This window comes from Accipiter gentilis, chromosome 11, assembly GCF_929443795.1.
Source record: "Accipiter gentilis chromosome 11, bAccGen1.1, whole genome shotgun sequence".
Classification (NCBI taxonomy): Eukaryota; Metazoa; Chordata; class Aves; order Accipitriformes; family Accipitridae; genus Astur; species Astur gentilis.
Genome location: NC_064890.1, coordinates 11,461,485 through 11,485,834, shown reverse-complemented (window position 1 = coordinate 11,485,834; position 24,350 = coordinate 11,461,485). Strand labels below are relative to the sequence as shown.

Sequence of the window (24,350 nt, the reverse complement as noted above, 5' to 3'; positions counted from 1 at the left end):
ACACTTGGATAAAGTTAAAAGGATGTGACAGATTCTATTTTGTCTACTATCTAGATTACAGTTAAACTACACCTAATAAACAAAAAGCATTTGAATACTCACAAGTATCATTTCCAATTATCTCTCCAGAATCTGTAAATGGCTTGAAATTAGTCTAATCCAAAAATACATTACATACATCCACTAAAACTATTTGTAAAATGCATAATAAAATCCTAGCTGCAAGCCAAACCAAACAGCACTTTCACATTAATCTATTCCTATGGGTAGCAGAGGTAATTTGCTAAATATTGTACTGCAACCACTGTAAAAATAACAAAAAAATGCTTTACTATTACAGTCTATATCATGACAGTTAGCTAATAGAATGAAAAAAAATAGTATCCAGACCCTTAAAATGACAGCAACAAAGGATACACAAAGCAATGATTCTATAGGCACAGAGCAAAGGGGAAGGGATTGTCAGTGGAAGTGGGGTACCTGCACATATTCTATCTTTATAGAATATTTCTTGTACCTTGGATGTTACAGTGGGTTAGAATCATTGCTGCAAATTTTGGGTACATCATGGTAACATCAGTGAATTCCACAAAATTTATGAATTTTAAACATTGGTTTTTTAAGTGAATCTGAGACTTGGCAATACTAGACAAAAGCAGGGAACCTTCATAGTACTTACATCTGGCTTGAGTTATTGGTTCTTCTATTTTGGCTTTAATATAATAAAAGCTGTATGATGGTAACACCAATGCCAAACTGCAATAGAAATGAGACAAGTAAATCAATTATGTTATTTGCAGCAGTTTTCCAGTTTCAGCTTCTATCTGTTTTGAAAGCAATTAACAAGTTTGGAAGTTGGATCATCATGAGACAAGATAGTCACATAGTGACATACCAGCCTCACACTTTGTCATTGACAGAAGTAGGTTTATGCCGGTCCTGAAGCTCCCTGTGTTTATTTTCATTCTTATTTGCGCTTTTAAGCATAAATGCACTTTTTAACAGATAAGCAAGGAATTTCCAATAATTGCAAATAATAGAATACATGATTACTTGTATCTTCCTCTAACATGTTTAGCATCCCAATGTAACACATGTCAAAGTGATCACTGACTGCAAAAACCAGCATGTAGTACTGCACTGATTTGCATGCATCATGTAATGACAGATTCTTACTAATAAAACAACTATTGGTATTCATTAGGAAAGGTGTCTGGCAATTCTTGAATTCACATTACATTCAACATGCAAAACATTTTCTTGAATCATGCAATCACCACTAACAACCTTTGAACATCACTGTGTAATAATAACATTTTCTGATTCGCAAAGCATTTGCAAAATATTTTCTTTTAGATTACACTTATTTTTGTTCAAAAAATATAGGGCTTCTTTTTGCAGCTAAATTCAATACATGTGTAGAAGAGTTCAGTTCTAAAAAGGTATGTAAAAGACAGGAGGTACAAGTAATCATTAAAGTGGTATCATCATCTCCCTCATTGCGTCCTTAATTTCCGCACTCAGATTTCATCACTTGTAGAACTGCAGTGGTTTCTAATGGATAGCCACAGAAATTAACATTAACAAAGTTGTACAACTGAGCCATAAAAGAGATGACCTTTAATGATACATTTGCCATTTGAACAGAATGTAAGTGAGATTGCTGAATATTTAGTGATAGCCTTCTACCAATTCTCCTCTAGGGAAATCAGTAGCAGTTTACCTGCCATTAACAGTTACTGCTAGCAGAAATTGCTAATTAAAATCTATCATTTTATGCTTAATAGGTTTTCTGCAATGTGACTCCACGGATTTATTGCCGTACCTCATACCAGGGAGCTCAGTAAGAATTAAGAAGTCATTTAATCATATGTATTTCTTTACTGATTGCTAAATGGCATAGTCTGATAAAAACTTTTCTTTTCTTACAAAGACAGAGGCAGTTCAACAGAAAAATGGGAGCTGAATAGAAGATCCTACATTTGCATTCTCTTGTTAAAACTGATTTGTTTGGTTTGACATACAAATTAACAGTTGCATTCTCATTGGCTTACACCTGTGCAGAACATAACAGAAAAGGGGAACCAGCTTGGCTGACGACTACTGTAATTCACCACAATAAAAATATTGTTTGGGTAAAAATCTGACTCAATATTTGCACCATCTAGTTTTGAACTAGAGTAGCTTACTTTCTGGGACTTGGTAAACCTTAATTTGTTTTGGATAATGTCAAGTTTCTATATTCCTTGTGTGACAGAGCTGTATGCTTAAATGAGTTTGAAATAATATACATGCCAACGTTGCATTCAAGGGGGGATGTGCTTTTGCCCATTACTTCATTTGTTCCTGCTGCCATTCACCATATAATTTTTACATACAAAGCAGCAGCAGTGCTATTAGTTAAAACTTGTCACAAATAGATACGGATTTCAGAGATAATCAGTAGCCTTGTTCCTGCCCTTAAGATCTGACATGAAGGTTAGCAATGATTGTGACTGAAAAACATTTGCACAAATGATATCCCATTTTTTTATTTAGACCAAAATATAGCATATTCCTTTTTAATATGCATATTAAAACAAGAATATGGACTCAGTGCAAAGAAAAGATGAAATAAGAGGAGGAATCTAAGAGAAAGTGTACAATTAAGAATCAAAAGTATACTGTGATATAGAAAGTAGAAGGAATAGTAAGATTCTTAACATCCATCACAAAAAAACATTTTTTCCTGCATACTGAAACACCCTAGTGATAAATCTCAACAATTGAATGAAAGACTGAGGTTCTGGTCCTTAGAGCAACAGTTCTGAGCTGTAAAGGAACCCAGAAAATCCTACAGGCCTAGACAGACGACAGTCTTGTCCCGACTTAGCTAGCATAGAAAATGTAATGCTAAAAATGTTAACCAAAATAAACAAAAAGAACGTTTAACTATGCAAAAGAAGTTAGAGACCAAAAGGAGTTACCTGTAATCAGTGCCATTCACAGCAGTCCATGTATATGTTCTGTTTCCTTTATCAATGTATCTCTACAAAGAGAAATTCGTGAAAATAATAAATTAACAACTCTGGAGCTTCAATAAGTGTGACCTTTTCTTGAGAAATACAGTGTAAAATCAAGTACAAATCTGCTGGAATTCTATTTGGTATTTTGCTAAAAGCATGAGTTGAGTTGCAACTCCTTTTCTTAAACATCTTCCAAACTTCTATTATGCAAAAGAATCACCTATATCCTTTTTATTGAACATTGACAAAATGCAAATTTAAATAAAACCAGATAAACATGACCTATCATTTTCCCTTTTAAATTCATTACCCATGCCTATGCAAACCTTTTTCTAATGCAATTTAAATTTGATAAAAGATGTTATCTCCTTTATGGACCATTTTGCAATTAAACTATGAAAAGAAAAAAACTCAATTATAAAAATAATTTGTAGGCAACTCTTTTAACAACAAAAACACCCAGTGCCTGTCCTTTCAGGTCACAGTACCACTGACTAAATGCATTTAAATTTGAGTCATATCTACTGGCACAGCCAGGTAATCGTGATTGTATAGGCACCCCATGCTAAACTTATATGTGTTTCTAATCTCATTAGAAGCACCTTGAATTTGTGAAAAATTTAACACTGAAGTAAATGTTTATTTTTAAATAACTTGATACATTAGGATAAACTTTACCATTCATTTTCTTTTGGTATGAAAAACAATGTGACAGACAAAGTCCCAGAGTTCCCCATAGATTTAATCTTAATGCACCTGGCTGACATTCTTTTACTCAGTTTTCCACTTTGAAAACTACAGTTTATGCCAGCTGCAACATATTATTATTTACAATCAGAGATTTGTAAGCATGCCAGCAATGAAGTCTGTGCAGCTGTTGGACTGCAACATTACAAACATCAGTGAAAGGTACCAGAGGTACACCTCTACGTCCTTTCTTTCCCTGTGGTAAAACAAAAGTGTGAAAATGACTGTGGTTATGAAAAAGAGGTGTCTTTGACATTTATAATTTGAAACCTTCTCATTACCTGGCTGCTGCTTTTCAGAACAGCATGACAGTGTAAATAATTTAATAGTCATTTTGGAAAGAAAAATTAAAAAAGAAAAAAAAAGAAAAAAAAAAAAGAAAAAAAAAAGAATATATCCGTGTCTAATGCCCTGATATATTTAAGGTAAAAAGATGGCTGAAGAGATTCCTATCCAAGCCTATTTATATTTGAGAATGTGCCTATGCTATTACTTCATCTCAAGAATAAGTAGACCCTTGAACCTAGCGCTGGCAGTCCCTCCAAATAAGGCACAGCGCCATGGGGTGCACACCATGTACACTGGCAAGAGAAAAGCAGTGCCCAAGGTGGGAGGGAAGGAAGAGAAGAACTGCGTGGGCTCTTATTAAATCCTGTTGCCACCAGCACTGTGAACATGCTTGAAAGCAAATTGGCTGAAACGGCCCTTCAGAGATAACCCAGTAGATCACACGTCCTCATACATCAGCTCCCATTTACCTTTGCCTGCTTCATTACTGAGTGGTCTGAGACCATCTCCTTCCCAGCTGGTCACTGCCAAAGAACCTACACGTTATTGCAGTTTTCGTGACCCTTCAGTTTTCACTACTGCCCACCCCAGCTGCCCAAATGTGGCAATGCTTTTGTTCCTATGGCATCTTCTCTGTTAGCTGGAAAGCCCCTGAGGCCTTGGGAGACTCCAGCGCACCCCACCCACGCTTGCTACGAGTCCAGTCTCTATGCTGTAGTATGAGGTCATCTCCCAAGACACTGCTGGGGCCAGCTGCAATACAAAAGGAAAGCAATGCAAACTTAAACCAAAAAGCAAAACAAAAAGGACATCAATTTTAAGCCTCAAGACTGCAACTGTCAGTTCAGAGCAACTGACCACATCAGCCCTTTTAATAAGAAAATATATGAAGCTATCAAGTCCTAAGTGATGCATGGCTCATGCATGACCCACGGTCTGAAGCAGCTTTATTCTGGCTCTAGCAGCCTGGAGCTGGGAGGGTGCGATGGCTTGAAGCAGTCACCATTGCCAGCCATCTCCGGCTGCTCCCTTCTCTCAGAGAGGTCCAAGTAGAGGAAGAAATCGTGGGCCATGATGCAAGGGAAGGTGAGGGAAATTAACTTCACTGGGCACTTGAAGCATCTGGGATCAAAAGGCTTGGGATATCCTATTCAAATACAGACTGTGGTCTGGGTTGTCCATAACTGACACATCCTCGTACACTCAGGGCCGTCACATTTTCCTCCCACCCCGCGATGCTGTAGCTGACTCCAGCATTTGCAAGCGTAAGTGCTTCCCCTCCCTCCCTCTCTGGGTGAACAGCTGTTTCAGGTCTTTTTTATCACACAGCCTCGAGAAATGCATGCACTGCCTGAGATCTCTTCAACAACTCTGCCATGAATGCAATTTCTCGTATAACCCCAACGGTGTTATTGTATTTTTGTGACCTTCTAATCTTCCCCTTTTCTAACCGCCTACACAGAACCCTTTTCACCCATAGGCTTGGAAAGGCACTCCTTAAACAAAACACCACAAATCTGAAAATGTCCCAATGAGGTCCTCCCTTCAGGAGGAGCTTATCGTCAACGCAGATGCCAGCAGGACTTCAGACTCTCCGTCAGTAGGTCGGGAATGACCCAGTCTCCCTTCAGAACAGGGGAACAGGCTAGCGCCTTCCTAGACGGGATGGGCTCCTGACACAGATGAGGTAGCAGAACTGACATCAGATGGGGCTTACCCTCCCTGCCCCGGGCAGGCCCTATTCATTCCCCATCCTCCAATAATGGAACCATTCAGGAAAAGGCACATTTTTTCACACAGCAGGATTTCCCCATAGATTGTAAAGCAGCATTGTAGAGCCTTACTCAGGAGGGCTGGGGTGGGGGCTTTGTTGTGAGAAAGCAGAGAAGAGAGTCCCAGCAGAAGGCAAGGCGACTGCTGGTAGAGGTCTCCTCTTTAGAAGAACACGGGAAGAGGTGAAAGGCAGCACAAAGTTGGATACAGAGGAGGAGCGTGGTTCAAGGACCATAACTTACAGGCATGCTTTGCACCTGGACAATGTAGTATATAAGGCTGGCATTAAGCTGACTTCCCCCATAAAGACTAAAGTAGGAAAGTATGACTCTGCTGCCTACATAACTGCATAATCATCATTATCATCATCTTTCAGTTAAGATCATCTACAGTTACATTTGTCTGCCCTCAGTGAAGCTGAGGTTCTGTATTCAAGAAGAGAGTCTATGAGGTTCTGCACTTTCTGAATAGGGTATCAGAACGAAGACAGCGCTCAACACTGGGTCAAATTCCCTAGACTCTGCAATATAATAAAATACCATGACACCCCTTCTGCAACAAAGACACAATCTTGTTAGCAGGGAGTTGAATGAATATACAGATTTTAATCTGTTTCCTCACAGGTGGACACACATGCAAGTAAAGCCACTGATTTCCTCAATGACACCCATAGTTCAGGAATATAAAATGCCTCTGATGGATTTGCACAGTTGTGAAGATCTTGTGCATGGCTTCCCGTCCTTATTTGCACTCCTTTTAAATTACACTATCAGAAGCAGCATGCTTTGTCAAATCCAGTGCAGATAGTAAGAGGCTGAGGAATGGTCATGAGATGTGCGGCTCTGGAGTCCTCAGTACAGGAAAGACATGGACCTGTTGAAGTGGGTCTGGAGGAGGGCCACAAAAATGATCAGAGGGATGGAACACCTCTCCTGTGAGGAAAGGCTGAGAGAGTTGGCGTTGTTCAGCCTGGAGAAGAGAAGGCTCCAGGATGACCTTATTGAGGCTTTTCAATACTTAAAGAGGGCTTATAAGAAAGACGGAGACAAACTTTTTAGCAGGACCTGTTGCGACAGGACAAGGGGTAATGGTTTTAAGCTAAAAGAGGGTAGATTCACGCTAGATATAAGGAAGATATTTTTTACAATGAAGGTGGTGAGACACTGGAACAGGTTGTCCAGAGAGGTGGTAGAGGCCCCATCCCTGGAAACATTCAAAGTCAGGTTGGACGGGGCCCTGAGCGACCTGATCTAGTTGAAGATGTCCCTGCTCATGGTAGGGGAGTTCGACTGGATGACCTTTAAAGGTCCCTTCCAACCCAAACTATTCAATGATTCTGTGATTCCAAGTATGCTCCCAAAGGTCTGTTGCAGAATCAAGTAACCATGAACTTGACATTGTGAAATCACAGCATGGATGAACAATCAAGACATGTTTCAGAAAATTCAGCTCCATTTTCAGCCTCATCTAGCAAAGACAACATGTGCATTGCCACTGATTTTCAGCTACAAAAACAAGTAAGTTTCTACCATGTTTAATGCAAAAATAGACTAGGACTATGAAATATTTTTTTCTGTATCAAAATGAGAATAACTATATAACAATCTTCACTCAATGCAGAATTAAGTCAGAGGACTGGTAATAGGAACTGCTCAGTATTGGGCGTCACTTGGTGTAATCTGGCCAAAACTTACAGCAGAGTTTGAAAGTTGCTACTATGTATTAGAGGGTGAATGGAATATAAATAAGGAATGTGCTGGTTAATAGAATAACCCGCGCCCCCCTAAACTGTGAGACCTGATTTCCTATCAATGTAACTTCATTAGATTCTGTAGCATATGCCTTGTGAGAAGGAGGAACTTTTCACTGGAACATTTAGCCATTTAAGTACAAACAGCTGAGCCATTGGAGGTATCAAAGTTACAGGAGGTCAACCAGAGAGGGCAGCTAATACTACTCACGAAAAATTAACTGCACAGTCCCAAGCAATTCTGCTGAGTATTGTTATGGTGTGCTTATATATATATAAGGGTTGTGTAGTGTCTGCTTGATGTTTCTTTTGCTTCATATTCTTCTGCTAAGTCATTAAACTAGCTATCTTCAAGCTGTTTTACATTCAGAGTAAAACAGTTTCAAAAAGCTGTTGCAGAACTGTAACTGTGGGGCATACTCTGGCCAGAACCACTCCTTTGGCACACCAGTCAAATTTGAGTATTTCTTATTGCGAGGAAATGTGTCTGTCTTACTAGAGAAACCAGTAGCAATCTTTAAACAGGAATGAGCATTTTGGACAAGACAATAAAGAACTCAACAAGCTGCTCAGAAAGCACAAGTACATAATATAACTGTAAGATGAATTTGCTCATCCCAAATAGTCTTCATTTATGGCATATAAATGTTGTACTTTTTTTCTCACTACTTTCTTCCCATTCACCCACAATATAAACTACCAAACCCATCCTCACACATCTCCGCAAGCAAATTAAGTATTTTGTTTTGAGATTCATACACAGAAGTAGGCTGGGTCCATTTCCTGGTGAACAGACAGTAAGAACTCATCAACAACTGCCTGATTAATGATGCACCAAAGAAACCAAGAAAAAAAACAATTATTCTTTTCATAAGTACATAATTTCTTTTACTATAAGCCAGTAAAACTAGCAAATCTAGAGGGAAAAATGATACAAACGGACATTACAAAATGAACATCTTTTCACCATTTCACAGTATTTTTCTGGTTTTGTTTGTTCCTGTAAATGTGATTGCCTGTGTTCCTATCTTACCTCATCTTGGGACTTGACCAGTGTTTCAAATGTTTTTTCTCCACTTTCTCCATCTATCATTTTTTTCCGAATCTATTGGCAAGGAAGAAAAAAAAAAGAAAAAAAAAAGAACTAGGTGTTGCATGTAACATGAGTAATCTTTTCAGTGATTCAAAATAATTCATAGAAACACAGAAAACACTAGTGCATATGAAAGTCATAGCTCTTAAAAAAAAAAGTTAAGTTTAAAATTTTCAGATTTTTCTAATTAGGAGTTGCTTTATCCAAATATGTACTGAACCAGTAGAATTATGAAGCAACACTTCTGGTATACTTTGTATAGGAAGACCATCCCATACAACCCCTTGGTGTTGGGCACTAGGGAGAGTATGAATTCTGTGTAGATGAGAAGGAGCTTTGTCTAGCACTTCTTGTGCTTCCCAGCACATCTGTGTGATTCTGGTAGTAGCAGTAATTCACAAAAATGTTTTTATACCAGTCCAAGAGTAATTCCTCTCTGAAGCAGGTGTTTCAAAGAAACTTAAGGTAGAATTTAACAGATACCAAGAAATGCTGATCAGTGTCATTATGAAAGAACAATTTCAAACAAATTGAAAAAAATATGTTAAAAAATGTAAAATGTTTAAAAAGCCTTCATTTTATTTCACAAAACTAAAAAACTACTTTTAAAAATTCTGATTTCTGAATGTATTACAAAATTAGTAACTGAAAAATACACAGAGGAATTAATTTGTTGTCAACATTCAACTTTTTTTCTAAGTTCTCTCTCTCACCACAGCAATAAGCTTGTGTTAGTAAGACATAGGGAAATACTTCTAAAATATTTAGGTAGAACTTTAATATCCTATTAAAAAATGTTCTGTTCTGAAAAATTTTACAAGGCCTCTCCCCAGGAATTGCCACTTAATGAAGAAGAATTATTTAAATAGCAATCATTGTGTCTTTCAAAATGAGAGGAATATAATGCATTGCCCTTGCCTACGAATAATACCGGATCTCAATTTGTTTCATTTTAACTTCATCTCTCTATAAAGTCATCATCCTGACAAATTTAAAATTGAAATTTATAGTGAAATAGATTCCCATTCAAAATCTAGAACATTTACTGCTCTTCAGTTATGCTACAGTGACATAAAAGCAGCTAACAGGTATGAAGAAACCAGGTAATCTCACCTCAACTTTAATATCGTTTTCCAATTCAGCATCTAGAAAATCCAGCGTAACAGGCTCCTGGGATTTAGGATTCTGAAGCAGAAGATATTGAATGATCAAATAATAAAGACAGAGTACCGTAATGTTACAAATTATTTTAATCCCTTCATTTCAAAGTAAGCTACTTAACTGGGCTTACTTACCTATCTGTTTTAATCTTTTGCAGCATGATGAATTACTAGTGGCCCTTTCTCATTTATTTTATTTCATTGGATAGAGAGGTTAATTGACTAATTGAAAAACAAACTAACACTAATGGCAGTGTCCATCACAGTCTGTCATGTATGGCGGGAAGCTGCTTCCCCTACTGCTGGTACATCACAGACTGCAAGGGTGGGAGAAGTCGCATCAGAGGAAGCATCAGATATGAATCTCTCATTAAGTATCCTGCCTCCAGGAAGGGAGAGAGAAATCTGGGAGAGTTTTCCAGCTGACCAGTAAGATGAGGCAATGGTACTCTTCTACAGTTTTACCAAAAGCAGACTACAGACTTGCCGTTATGAGGTGGGAATGCACTGCGGTTCAAGATTCAAAGAAGCAGCAATTATAGCAAATGATTTGTTTGTTATAAAAAATAAAAATCACTTTTTTTGTCAGCATTGCAGGACTTCCCTGAACACCTTGCAGTTTTGAATGCATTTCTCTTGACATCAGTACTGTTATCTAAATTTAAGAGATGGAAACCTGTAGCACAGAAATACCGTGAACCAGCAGCTTCAAGACCTAAGGAATGTATATGATGTTGACCCTCGACTATGGAGAACAGACAAGTTTGGTGGTCTGTCCCATAGGAGTGTGGGAAGACCACTGTAGCTCTGCTAAATAGCTCAGACCGCCCTCTGGCCTCTGCTCCTTTCTCAGTTGCAGTCTGCATTTACTTGGACAGAGCCATCTTCTGTATGAGTTGTTAGGACTCTGACTCTTTTTTTTTTTTTTGAGTAATTTTGGCTAAGCCCCATTGACTTTATGTGTGGTGTAAAAGTCCTTAATCCTCATCACTCAGTAGTTACTTAATGCACCCACCTAAAGAAGGATCTTTAGAAAAAAAGAGTACAGGGATACTATTTAACCATTTAAATCTAATAGGTTAGAATAGAAGATTTAAAAAGGCCAGTTTTATTAATTTTTTAAATTGATAATAATTTGCTTTGTGTAATAGGACAGTTCATACATGAAAAGATCTCAAGGCCTCGTTGTCTCAGTAACTGAGCACTGTTTCTCATACAATTAGCAACACAAAAATTGTCATTAGCTGATACTGCTATTTCAGGACTAGCATAATTTCTGCTAATGACATTTTTAGGGGATTTCAGTGATTCAGCTATACTAACTTATTTACAGGGTAGAATAAAGTCCCTTCTTTCAAAATGATGATTATACTCCTTCTATCCTAACATTCCCTGGCAAAGTGACATGGCAAATGTACATGTGACTATTCTATCAAAGAATGCAAGCATGTTTCATCACAATTCATACATATATGTCCAGTTCATACTGAAAGACAGAAACATTCTGAACAGCTGGTAAAAGGTGCCTTCATGTAATAGTCTGGAGCATTAAGAGCTTAACAGTAGCCCTTATTTTCACGACTGTAACAGAGTTAGAAGGCAAAAGATTATTCTCTCATATTCTTATACAAGTTTCTGGGTATATGGAACCATTCTTGTTCTTAGCAAGTAAGACTTACTGTCTGCTAAGACAAAAGCCACTAAATTTATTCTCAGAAAGAGAATATGCACTGGAAAGATTGCAGAAGAAGATTCCTGGTATTTCTTTTAAATGTGATAATGTCAAAGAAATTTTTATGTTCCTATTTATATAGGATAGATAAAACAAGCAACTTTAATATAATAGCATTAACATATGCTCTCTACTAATTCAAAACAATTTAATTATTGTTATGCAGTTGCTTTCCCCCCAACAAATCCACACCCTTGAAATAAATAGCAAAAGGCTAAAATGTAAAAATAAACAAAAAAATACATTTTCTTACATGCAATGGATAATGAATAGCATGGTCAAACCCAAACAGCATGCATGAAGGCATTGGCATGGCAGAGGAGGCATTTGTGAAGTTCACATTCCATTCCAACACACAAAGGAACAGAGAAGAAAATAAATGGTAAAAAAAAGAAAAAAAGCCATCACATCAAATCAAGGTCAATATTCATTTCAAATGATAACCTGGGCTAGCCACAGTTAAGGAGTCCCAAAGACAAAATAGTCAACTTTAACAGTCCGTCAAAATTCAAGTATACATTAACTGTTTGTTCTTGTTCTTTTTAAGACTTATGTTATATCACCACACATTCTTTATAAAGTACTAACTAATGACTTTTAATAGACGAAGAACTAAGCATGTATAGATCCATTATGTGATGTGCCTGAGGCACAAAGAAATCAGTTAGAAATTAGAATAGAAAATTCCTAGCCCCATACTTTAAATGGAAGACTATTTCCCCGCTATGTCTTTTTCCCCCAAGAATGTGTTTTTACCAGTATTTGGGCTCCATTTTTTCTTCCAAGGTTGCCATTTAGTGGGGTTTATTCCAAGCCATGAAGAAACAAACTTACTGTTCAGTTTGCTCTTCTCTTTATCCAGTCATGCACGTGACATGACTAGAATAAGCGCACCACCACCACATTCACCAGCACAACTTAATAAAACAAAACAGAAGTAAATCACTAGCAATGAAGCATGCAAATAAAGGGAGTGCAATCCATTTTCAGCATGAAAAATAAAGGCAAAGATCTATTATTTCAATGACAAATCAAGAAGGAAACGAAGAAAGAAAGAACTGGTGCAGCAACATAAAAAATGTTCATTAAAATGTAATTGTCGTGTGTTTTGGGAGGTCAGTATTCTCACAAAATCTACAGAAGGCCTTCTTTGCTGAGTTGCAGGAGCCTAGTTTCTACTCATACCTGCAGTACTAATGAAGACACAGGCTGTTAGGCTTTTCAAATAAATGATGGTAAGAAGGCAGCAAAATCCTGGGCTCCAGAGACTCAAGAGCACCTGGAGTGGATGGGAGCCCAGAGCTCTTCCAGAGCTGCACGTCCCTGGGCAGCCAGCACAGCCAGGCAAACCCAGCACCAGCCAAATCATACCACAGCACGCTGAGGAGCCAGGGGTGCTCAGAAAATGGAGATTTTTTTATTTTTTTTTATGTTCCAGTGCTGCTTTCTCCAGTGCACAAACAAAAAATCTAGCCCAGAGGTGGTCTCCTACATGTGGTATAAATGCAGCCACCTGACACTCGGTGAAATCACTGACTTGAGTTAGATCAGGATTTTACACCATGTTTTACTGGTGGTGTTATGCAAGCCACCAGTTTTGCATTATTTATTCCCATATGTGTCAGAAATTAACACGGTATACTGTACCTAATTTTGTTATTTTGCTATTCCTTTAATGATTTTTAAGTTTTCATTATGTGTTTTCTGCTCAGGGATTGCATTACAGAAATGTTACTAATTTCCTTTTCCTTGTTCAGGTTAATGGCAGTTAATTCTCTGGAGCTGGGTCTGCTAAACCGAGAAACCTGATGCAAATAGCAGATAAAACATACGCCCTACTCTGACTTCCCCAGAAAAATACTGAACAGCTCATTCGAATTCTGTAAGGCTATACAGCATACACCGTACAATAAAACTCGGCAACAAAGTCATAAGAATCATCTTTTCTTGACTTTAGATTTATGCAAGCAAAGCCAGCACAAGTAGTCTCTTTTTTTTTTCCAGTCTTCAAATTCATTTCAAAATCTGAAGAATAATTTTTACAGCACGGCTTTAATTAGCACCTATTAGTAAAGCACCATAATTTAATGGAATGCCCTTCACTACAGCCAATAACATGTTTTCTATTATTTAAACAAGGAAGGATGCAAGCTTCATGCTTTGGAAGCTGTTTGTCAAAGTAAACAGTTCTCTAGTTAGATTTTTCCTAGTAAGCAGGGCAGAAGCTTTCTAATTGTATTTCCAGGTCTAAGCATTCTAATGCACTAATCACCTCCATCCAAAGTTACCTGTACATTGGGTCTCCTTTTTCTCAATTTAACTTTTGGTATGCCCACACCAATTTGCTGAAGTAACAAAAAAGCAGTAATTTACATTTTTACACTATTAGTAAACAGCCTACTTATAAAATGGAAGTCTTCCCTCAACATCTATATTCTCCAGTGCACGTTTACTGGGAGCAAAGACTAGCCCTCAATCCAATCAAGAGTTCTGAGCTTTCTGTCAGAATTACACACAGGTTTTGTCTAGGGCAACAGAAACCAGACATATATTAAACGATGTGAATTAAGTTAACAGAGAGCATACTCCCACATACTCTGCCAGAATTAAAATACAGAATGAGAAGAGTTTCACTTTTTGTTTACTGTTGTATCTGCTCTTAAACCCACCTCCTGTTATATTTCTTTCAAAACCGTAAACCATAAGACAAAATACTGGACCTTACTAAAGGCATCTGGAGTTTTAGAACTGCCATTAAATGGATTTTGATCAGAACCACAATGAAAATGAAGAAAAGGATGCTAATCTTTAGAAAAGATTCAGAAATTGAATTATTTACTGTTTTCAGAACTTATCTAATTTAGACTAATCCTGTTAACACATGCTTAATGCACTTATTTCAGTGACTATGTTTATTTGGTGGACTATCCACCTGTTATCTCCCAGGACAATGGGAACAATACACATACATAAGCACAGACACACAAAGAAAATTGCCAGTAAAACATAAAATTAAGCACTTTCTTAAAAATGTAATATAAAAAACTACACAAACTTGAAAAATGGTATTTTAAGCAGTTTATATTAAACTGACAGTTAAAAAAAAGTTTCCCGTGTTATGCTTTGACACAGTTTTCATGTGCAAATAAGAACATGATGGGAAAGTTCTTAATGATTTTAATACACTTTTGAACCTGCCTTTTGTTAACTTTTCTCAGTTCTGCAAATGACTTTACAAGTTCCAAATTTCTAAGGGTTTCTTTTTGTGAGATGATACTGCAAGACAATTTCTCAGGATATTAATTGTGTTGAACCAGTTGTGATTTGAGGTAACAGATTTTCAGAAGGAAAGCAGAAGACATTCAAAAGAAGGGACCATTGGAAGTTTAATACACCCTCACCTCTTCAAAGGTAAAGACGTAGTTATGTTTTAGTTTACATCTATTGAAAAATTGCTGGCAAAGAGGGTTAAGATATTGTTTGTTAATAAATTAACGGCTACCAGGAGGTTCAACTAAAATTAATATGACATGTTAAGGAAAGTCCATGAGTTCTAAATACATCTGTCTTTGTAGTGTACCTTAGTTTTAAAACGTAGTTCTTGTATCAGTCTGAATAGCATGCACCACCCCAAACAAACTGGGAGTGAAAATGTCTAGTCTGTAACTGTTAATAACAACAATAACAATAATAATAAAGCATATGCTTAATATTGCATTTAGACATTATTCTACAACACAAAACATATAAAATATCCTTTTCAAAACATACTCTAAATCAAACATTTGAGCAGTATGTGAAATCACCTCTGGACTTTCAGATCCTTTTAAGTAGAAGACTACACAGAGGAACCATCACAATTAGTATCCTAATAATCCATCTCAGTCTGCCTAGGTTTAGTTGGGAGGAACTGTTTCTCACTCTCTAACAAAGGTTCTTTATTCTCCAGTGTTACGAGTTTACACTGCAGCATAATAGCTCATATGAGATGAACAGAACCCATATCCCTCAGTTCCTCGCAAGATTGTCCCTAAAACGAGAATACTATATTTCTTCTGTCAACAAAAAGATCGTTTCATTAGCATATAAGGAGAAGGTATATAGACCACTCGCTATCATCTGAATTTCTAATAATCTCTAATGAAGAAAAGATTCAGTCAGTAATGATGCATATGTTTGTCTCAGAATAATTCACCAAGCAAAATCATCAAATCCAAACTTTCATTTTTTAATGCATGAAAACCTAATGCATATATCAGAAACTGGAATCCTTCTAAATTATGCAGGTTATATAAAAACCTTCTTTTCCCTTTTTTTTTCCTTTTATTTTTAAAACGCTCCTTTCAAAATAAATCAAAAGGACTATTTCATCAATAGTTAAGATCAAGTTATTCTTTCTCTTCTTCAGAAGCATTTTTTTTCTTTTTTTCTTTTGTTACACACTTGTTAAAAGATTTCAAACATATTCATTACTTCACCAGGAAATTCATTCAAATATTCACAATGCTGACTTCCCCCAGTTTAAGAATTAAATGAATCACTAAAATATGTAGATGAAGTCTGCATTTCTTTTTCTGCCTTTGATAGTTAAAGATGGTGAAGTAGTGAAAAGGGGGTCTGCCATCCCTCTTGTAGCTATGATAGGACTTTCTGGTGAAGAAACAAGAGAGGACAGCCGCACAGTCAAGAGGTCAAGGACTTGCTGCTATTCTGCCACAGGAAAATGGTTTGGAGGAATAAAGTGATGGATATGCATTCAATTTACAAACCCCCAGTGTTTCCATGCCTAAAGGCAGCAAATACAGGCTTCCATTACTTAAGAAGTTTCTCTAAAGTGTACTAAGTGCTAAAAAATAACTTAGGAGTAGGGTGTCACTAAAGTTTAAAAGACTTACTAGCCTTATTTGTCTGTGTATTGACAGCTTGCATTTATCTTGGCCATATATTGCTCAAACCATCTTAATGAGAAATTTTGACAACTAACCTACATGTGTATATTTCTTCATTTTCAATACTTACTGATTCATTATTATTTCTAACTTTTTATCTGTAAATAATCCATATATTTCTCTCAATCTGGAGTAATTTTTTTAAAATTTTATTTTTAGTTGACTAAAATGTAACTATGTTTTTTTTATATAAGGCTGCATTTGTGCACTATGAACTCAAGAGACAAAATTTGCTGAAAGTATGTTTCTAATGGAACTAGAATACAAGCATTTTCAAATATTCCACTAAACAGAAGACTGTTTGATATGAGAAATCCTTTGCTAAAACAAAGGTTAAAGTTCTGGTTTCAGAAAAAAAATCATCCATTCATGTTGAAATATCTCATCAAAGCCAGGGAGGCAAGTTATTTAAGAAGATACATGCAATGTAGCAGTCCCCACAGGGTCAGGACTACAGTTAATGGATAACAAGCCAGACTGAAATCTTGGGTTTAAATTTTCCTGGAATTTGAGGAAAGTGGCATCCCAATCATATTTAGATGAAGATTTCATCTTTAAAGATGAAAGACCTTTCTCAAGCTGAACTACTAAAAGATCTAGCATTCTGGGAAGGAGTGCTCAGCTAGATCCATCCCAACTCTGCAGCTCAGGTTTCAGCTCTGGTAAACAGAAAATAAGCAAATAAACAAATAAGAAAATATAAGTAAAATACACTGTGTTTGCCCCTGCATGTGCACTAGTAAACTCCTCAGTTTGCTTTGAGAGCGTCTTATAACACACTACGTTCTTCACAATGATACTCCAGGTACCACTAGTTGTTTTTATATTAATATGGATATTAAAACAATTATTTCACATACATTAAAGTGCATGTAAAATATACATCTTTTGTATTATATTGATAACCAAATTCAATAGAAGCCAATGCTGGCCTTTATGCTGACTAAAGTGGATTTGGAGGAAGCCATACATGCACCACAGATTTTCCTGACACCACCACAAATAAGAATTCTTTACTATTGCCCCCTGGCACTTTCAGCAGATTTTAGTTTCTGTTATTTCTGACAATGTCCCCTTATTACAGAGAAATAAATTAGGTTTTTCATACCTTTGGCTGGAGATTTGGATGAAGTAGCACATACCCATTAGGATCAATTGCAAAATAGTATCCATTTGGACAAAGCTGAAAGAAAGAAATGAAGTTTAGCATTATAAGGTTTTAAGTAATAAAGATTAATTAATGATTTTCAAGCAAGAGTCACATTGAGGAAAATACATTGCCTCAGGCATCACGAAATATGTGAGAGATTAACATAGAGAAGATAATTTCTGAATATTTACTCTCTTAGAATCATAAACTTGGAGAATAATTTAGGCTGATGGGACCTCTGGAGGTCACCTGGTACAATCCTTCACTGAAAGCTCAGCTAACTTCAAAAGAAGATCCAACTTCAAAGTTGGACTAAGTTTCAAAGGGTCTTTGAATACCTCCAATGGAGGTTCCACAACCTCTCTGGGCAACCTGCTCCAGTGTTTAACCACCCTCACAATGATTTTTTTTCCTTATTTCCAGCTGGAATTTCCATTGCCACAACTACCTCGATTGCCTCTTGCCTTTTGCTATAAACCTTCAAGAAATGTCAAGGTCCATCTTCTCCATGAGTCCCCTTAGGTAACCCCATTAGGTTGCTCCTTCAGTCTGAACAAACCCATCTCTCTCAGCTTCTCCTCCTATACCATGTACTCCAGTCCCTTGGCCAATTTAGTGGCTCTGCACTGGACTCTGCCCAGCACCTCAGTGCATCTCTTACACTGAGGAGATCAAACCTGGACACAGTACTCCTGATGCAGGTGTTCACTGCACAGCTGGACACTTTTACTGCAAGGGCACACCACTAACTTATGTTCAGCTTGTCCTTCACCATGACCCCAGGCTCCTTCCTGCCCCAGGCTGTACTGTGGCATGGGATTATTCCATTCTAGATGCAGGACTTTGCATTTGCCTTCAGTCAAATTTGTGATGTTCCTCTGCTTTCTCATCTGTTGTTTTCCACAGTACTAGTAACTTTCTTAGAAATTCCCCAGCTAGACGTCTTAATATCTAAGTCAATCATACTGACTAGGGGACAGACAGACATGTATATTAGAGAACTTTTCTATAAAGAACCATCCTGTATAAAAGCTAAGTATTGCTATTAGCTGAAATGATTGTGTACTCTACACTGTGATAAGAACCAAACACTCAATTAAAGAGCAGTGCTCTAAGCTACAGGAAAATAATTACTTGGAATATATCCCCCAGTGTAGAAGTTGGCTTTTACAGATGCATCCTGATGGACTATTCACACAGAAACACATATATGGCTGGAGACAAAACCATCAGAAAATCTACAACAATGGAAAAGAATATATGAAAAAAAGCCTGCTGGTATTTTGACTCGTATCGATTCATTGCTGTATGACTTATGAAAGAGTATGCACAGAAATCATACATAAATCATACCTAAAGAGAAACCACCAACACAAGCAACTTACCGTAAATCGGGGTGTCAGTTTTTTTATGTCCTCCAAAGAGACATCAACCCCCATTACTCCAAGAATCAGCTGATTCTGGTAAGATTCCAAAATGTTAGAATATGTTTGACATATTTACAATGCAGAATAACTGCAACAGTCAGTGAATTTTGATTTTGCCTTTGTCTCGTTTGACAGATATTACTTGAAAAGTTGCCTATTTACTTATCTGTCTGTTCTAAATATTTTAAATAATATCCAAGTGATTCAAAATAATATTCAATATATTCAGAATTTAGTATAGAATATGAAAATTGTTTATGAAGATGAATATGGATGCTTTCCTGGATGAATAAACAATAAATGTAAGAACAAAATAGGTGAAAGCAAAAGCAATGCTTTAATATTGCCAATGATGTAGATACTAAATTACTAGAACCAATATGGAGCTACTACTGCATGCTTAGGTGGGGCAACTGATGAGTGAGACCCCAAAATAATCAACCTCTTTTGGCTATGGTATAATGATGAATGAATAAAACCCCCAACAAAACCAAAAAACCCAGTGACTATAACAATCATCACCATTTGAAATCAAGGACTCAGGCACTACATTTACTTCACTTGTAATTTATTTTCCTACTACAGAAAAGGAGGGCAGTTATTTACATAGGATCACCTGAATCCTTTCTCCATATTAAATAAATTTGGAATATGTATTGGAAGATGCATCTTGCAGTCTGTAACCTAAAATTCATGTTGAGCAGATTCAAGTTCTCCTCTTGTTCCTCTGTACTAGACCATGGCTGTTTTAGTTCTCAGAAAGACACCCTTTAATAATCAGCAGTCTCTCACTTTGCAGCCAGACTCAGTGAATTCCATTATCTTGTAGATAAGATTATGAAACCTTTGTTTGGTTTGGTTTGTTTTTAAAGGGAAACTAAGACAACTCTTCTGAAAGTAAATAAAAGAAATTGTAGTGATCAAATTTGTATTTATTAATTCTGAGTCTATGTAATATCTGAGAAATTGAATCAAAGAATATCTTGTTTAAAATTCAGTATATTTTGACATGATTGAACATGAATATCACACCAAATATACAGTATTTTACCACATACTGTAAGCATATTCTAGGTTTGATTTTAAAAAAGCAGCATTCTGATTTTGTGAAGAGGACATAAATTGATTCCATATCAGACAGTAATAGGGATGGGCAATTGTATTTATTTAATACTTTGATTTTAATCTAAGTACACAGTGCTATTTTCTATTATCACTACAACAAATTAATTTAAATTCTCTACATCATTGCCCTTTACCCTGAAATGTCATAGCTTCACAGATTTTTTATAAATTTATCTGGGCATTCCTTTCTTGGCAAGGCCTAAATAATATCATCATCTATTTCCCATCTATTGAGCACTTAATGCATTCCCACTGCCACCAGGTCACAGAGATAGATCAAGGAATGTCATACCCTGAAACTCAGAACTACAAAAAGGGTGATCTGCATTTCCTTGTTCCCAGGAGGTTATCAGGTAACTAGTGATGACCTCTTTATTTCTGATATATAAGACAACTAAACTGTAGAAAGCTTTATGGAAATACACATTTTTCAAGGAATTTAGCGTTAAATGTAATTCAAATAACTGATTTTTTTTTTTTTTCTTTAAGTAACAGCTTACTATTTTCCCATTTTGTTCCTTTGTTAGATTGAAGACAGGTAGAGTTCCTGTAATCACAAGGCCCAGCTCCTAGGAAATAACCACATACAGAGGGGAGAAAAACACTTTTTAGTTAAATAACAATACTGAACTGTAATATATTAGAATAAACCAGGGATTACTGTAGCCAACCACTAGATTAAAGTACTGCCTTTAAGTTTGCAAAAAAAGAAAAAAATAATACTACTTCATTGATTCTATGCATAGAAAGTTAAAATTACTTTTTTTGTGTGTCCTTGTGTTAGTGAGAATAATAAATTACTTTTTAAAAATAGATGGTGTGCAACAACTTAGCATATAATAGTCTAAAAACCCCTAAATGTTATGAAAACATGTTTACAGCTACAGTACTCACTATACTAAAAACTTCAGATAGTAGGGGGGAAAAAAACCCAAAACAAAAAAAAGAAAAAAAAAGGAGAAAACTAAGTCAAACTTAAAGATAGTAAATAGGTAGCAACAACCACATACGAGCAAAATCAACAGAAAAATCCAACAGGTAATACTACTACTGCTTTTCGTATCATCACTACTTTTCAATGGCTTGCAATAGTGTCCATCATCAGTTCTGTAAAATCACATAGTCTCTTCTGGTACTGAGGCAAGGAATTTGCACATATTTGGGAAGATGTAAGAAATTTGTCTTTCCTTTATTAACAATCACAACTCATACTTACAGTAGGATCCAGAATACCATATTTTTAGATAGCCAGAAAAGTTTTGTATTCCATTGTAGATTGTGCACAGGGAGACTTCTACCTTTTTTATGCTAATGTTTGGGTTTTATTTCCAAAATGTTTTTCCCCTCACTGATGCGTACTCCTTCCATGTATTTTATTGGGGAACCATATCACTTCTCTCACTTTTTTTCATTATAAAAAAATAAGCTGAAATACTTTATTAATCCACTCTGATGAAATCTGTTCTCCATTTGCTCAGTCTAGTAGCACCTTTTTGAATTTTACACCATCCTTCATGAACTTAAGTTTGTGTATCACATGAAAGGTGATGGGATCACAGTTAGTAACGTTACAAGCAAGGTGAGGAGAAGGAGAAGTGGATGCTTTAGGAGAATAAGAGAAGCAAGAAACGGAGATGAATCAGAAGAAAAGAGAGAGGAGGATATTTTTTAGAAGGGGTATTGAAAATATACATAACGAAACAGGAGGGGTATGTATGGGGAATAGCACTCTCTCCCCCCACTAAAATATACAATTAGAAAGGACAGTAATTGTGGATATATGATGACTAACTCATAACCCTAAAATTATCTGAAAATTCTGGGATTATCTTGCAGAAAGTGAGGCCAGAGCAACACTGTAACAGAACCCAAAGGAACAGGGCAAGAAGACAGGTGTGAATTGCCACAAATACATCAAATTATTGAAGACAGTCTTGAAAGACAGCCTCAAATGAAAGTACCTCTTTAGGATTTCATAACCTGAACTTAAGCTCAGTTCAAATGTGGCCTCATGTAATACACTTTGCATTGTTTTAGCCTTAGCCCCCGAAAGGCTGCTGGACAGTACAAGAAAAAGGATAGGAAAAAGTCCAGTGAGGCACAAGCAGGAGAAGGGTAAGCCCTACAGGAGGGAATTGCTTTAGGCAATTTAAGATCAAGAACCAGCGTGACAAGTTGGTAAAACCAAGAATCAGGAAAAGACTCCAGAGTGGATTAGATACACCTGTGCCTTTATGCTCTCATCTGTGATGAGAAAGTCCACAAATTTCAGCCTTTACCTCAACAGATTTGCTTGGGTTGTCCTCCTTTTCATAAATAAGTATATGTATGCACACACAAACATATACAGAATTATATATACACAAACACATATTAACACATGAATGGAGAAAAGCTTGAAGGAAAGACTGAACGAAGCCACTGAAAATATAAAGTAACACAACAGAATTCTGCAGGTATCACTTGTTTTACTTCATTAAACGAATCTCTTTCTATCCCCAGTTACAAATTTAGCTTTGGCTTTACAACAGGATATGTACAGAACATATGAACTTTCGTCATAACATCCTTTATGTTTCCAGTAAGTACCTCAATAGTAACCAAGAAAACATGGTTAATGAACTTCTGGCCATTGAAATTCCAAAGGAAAACTAGTTCCTCTGTGTCACGCTCAGTTCTATGATGTGTTGATAAAAATTTTACAGTAATGCTGACTGACGGGAAGAAGTGGATTTTGACATGACATTAGATGACCATGTGAACTTGGATAAATACATGATTCCACATGGCCATTTTAGAGTAATTTTTGCCTAGTTAGAGTTACTCAGAAGAAGGTTATCTAGAGCAACAGATTGGATTCCTGCTAATAATACTTTGCATTTCGTAGTTTCCTGAATATGTTTGTTTTACAAGACCAAAGTGATAAATTCAGCAGTAAGGAAAGCATTTCATATATCTTTTTGTTTATTTCCCCATTATATACACTGTCCAACTAAAGAAATCATTACCTTAGCAAGCAAGCAATTACAACCACCATGATAGTTTAAAGATCCAAGTTCAAAATCTGTACAGATACCCAGTAACATTGACTGGTGTCATTTTGCCTGCAATACTTTTGGGGAAAAAAAAAAAAGAAAAAATAAAAAAGTAATAACTCCTCACCAGTAACATAACAGATGACCTCTACTGCAGCACAGGTACAATACTGGAAAACTATTTCCTTCTTTCTTCTTTTGTTAATTTGAGGACAACAATGACCTACACTTTAAGATCTGTGTGTAGGATAAATTGCTTTTCTCTGATAAAGTTCAGGACACTTAGGAGGATACTAGGTGCAAGTAATGACCAGCATGTTGGAAACTGCTGTTCAGGAAACTGCTCTATTGAAGTGTATAGATGCTGGAAATGCAAGAATATTATGTTTGGAACTGTAGGAAATTGTGTCCTCAGGACTGTGGAAAATGGACCCATAGTTACTGATTTGCTACAATTCTTACTTTATTAGTGATAAATACAGATCATACCAGAGCATCCAGATAGACATTTGTCCATTGGACTTGTTTGGCTTTTTCTCCAGCTAAAACCATTGGTCTTCCCAAAACATCCAGGTATTCCTGCCAAAAAGTGTAACAAACTAATCAGAAGGCAGTTATCAGATCAAAGTCCACAAAAAGCATAAAAAATAAACAATAATGAAATAAAACCAATTAAAATATCAGGGAAAAGAAGTAGTCAGAATTCACCACTGATATAAGAGTAGTACTTAGTTACTTCTTTAAAATTCTACTACCCAACAACTCAGACTTCAGTTTGCAGTATCTACTGCCAAGGCAATTGCTGTATTTCAGTCTCAGTCACATGGACCTTACACATCCATAACCACTGCTCTCGTTCCCCAAAGTGAAAATTACAACTATTTTTGTTCCAAAATTAATTGCTAATGACATAATGAAATTACAAGCAGATCACAGAACCTTCAACCCAGAAGAGAGAGTGGGCGATGGAGGGTGAGTGGTGGAACAGCTGGGTATGTTAAGCTCCTACAGCAACAACTTGCGTAACTTCTATTGAAACAAAAAATTCAGAGTTGTAAAATCTCATAGTCCCTTCCTGCCTTCAGTTCGGGAGTACAGCTAAAGCTGGTGATCTTA

The 24,350-nt window shown here is 36.5% G+C and overlaps 1 protein-coding gene across 13 annotated transcripts in view; it reads right to left on the bottom strand.

The window, feature by feature from the left end:
• Positions 1-24,350, bottom strand: part of CACNA2D1 (calcium voltage-gated channel auxiliary subunit alpha2delta 1) — a 427,231-nt gene that overhangs the window by 35,929 nt on the left and 366,952 nt on the right. For 3 of the 13 annotated variants that reach the window (XM_049813813.1, XM_049813814.1, XM_049813819.1), the window contains exons 15-23: positions 23,724-23,813; positions 20,700-20,768; positions 19,033-19,107; positions 17,606-17,680; positions 13,837-13,893; positions 9,770-9,841; positions 8,597-8,668; positions 2,967-3,028; positions 665-756 (exon numbers count right to left, since the gene is read on the bottom strand). In XM_049813813.1, coding sequence (XP_049669770.1) covers positions 665-756; positions 2,967-3,028; positions 8,597-8,668; positions 9,770-9,841; positions 13,837-13,893; positions 17,606-17,680; positions 19,033-19,107; positions 20,700-20,768; positions 23,724-23,813 — 664 coding nt within the window. Of the gene's footprint in view, positions 1-102; positions 155-664; positions 757-2,966; positions 3,029-8,596; positions 8,669-9,769; positions 9,842-13,836; positions 13,894-16,980; positions 17,157-17,605; positions 17,681-19,032; positions 19,108-20,699; positions 20,769-23,723; positions 23,814-24,350 lie in introns of those variants that run through there. The other 10 variants (XM_049813815.1, XM_049813818.1, XM_049813820.1 and 7 more) reach the window with 7 other exon arrangements.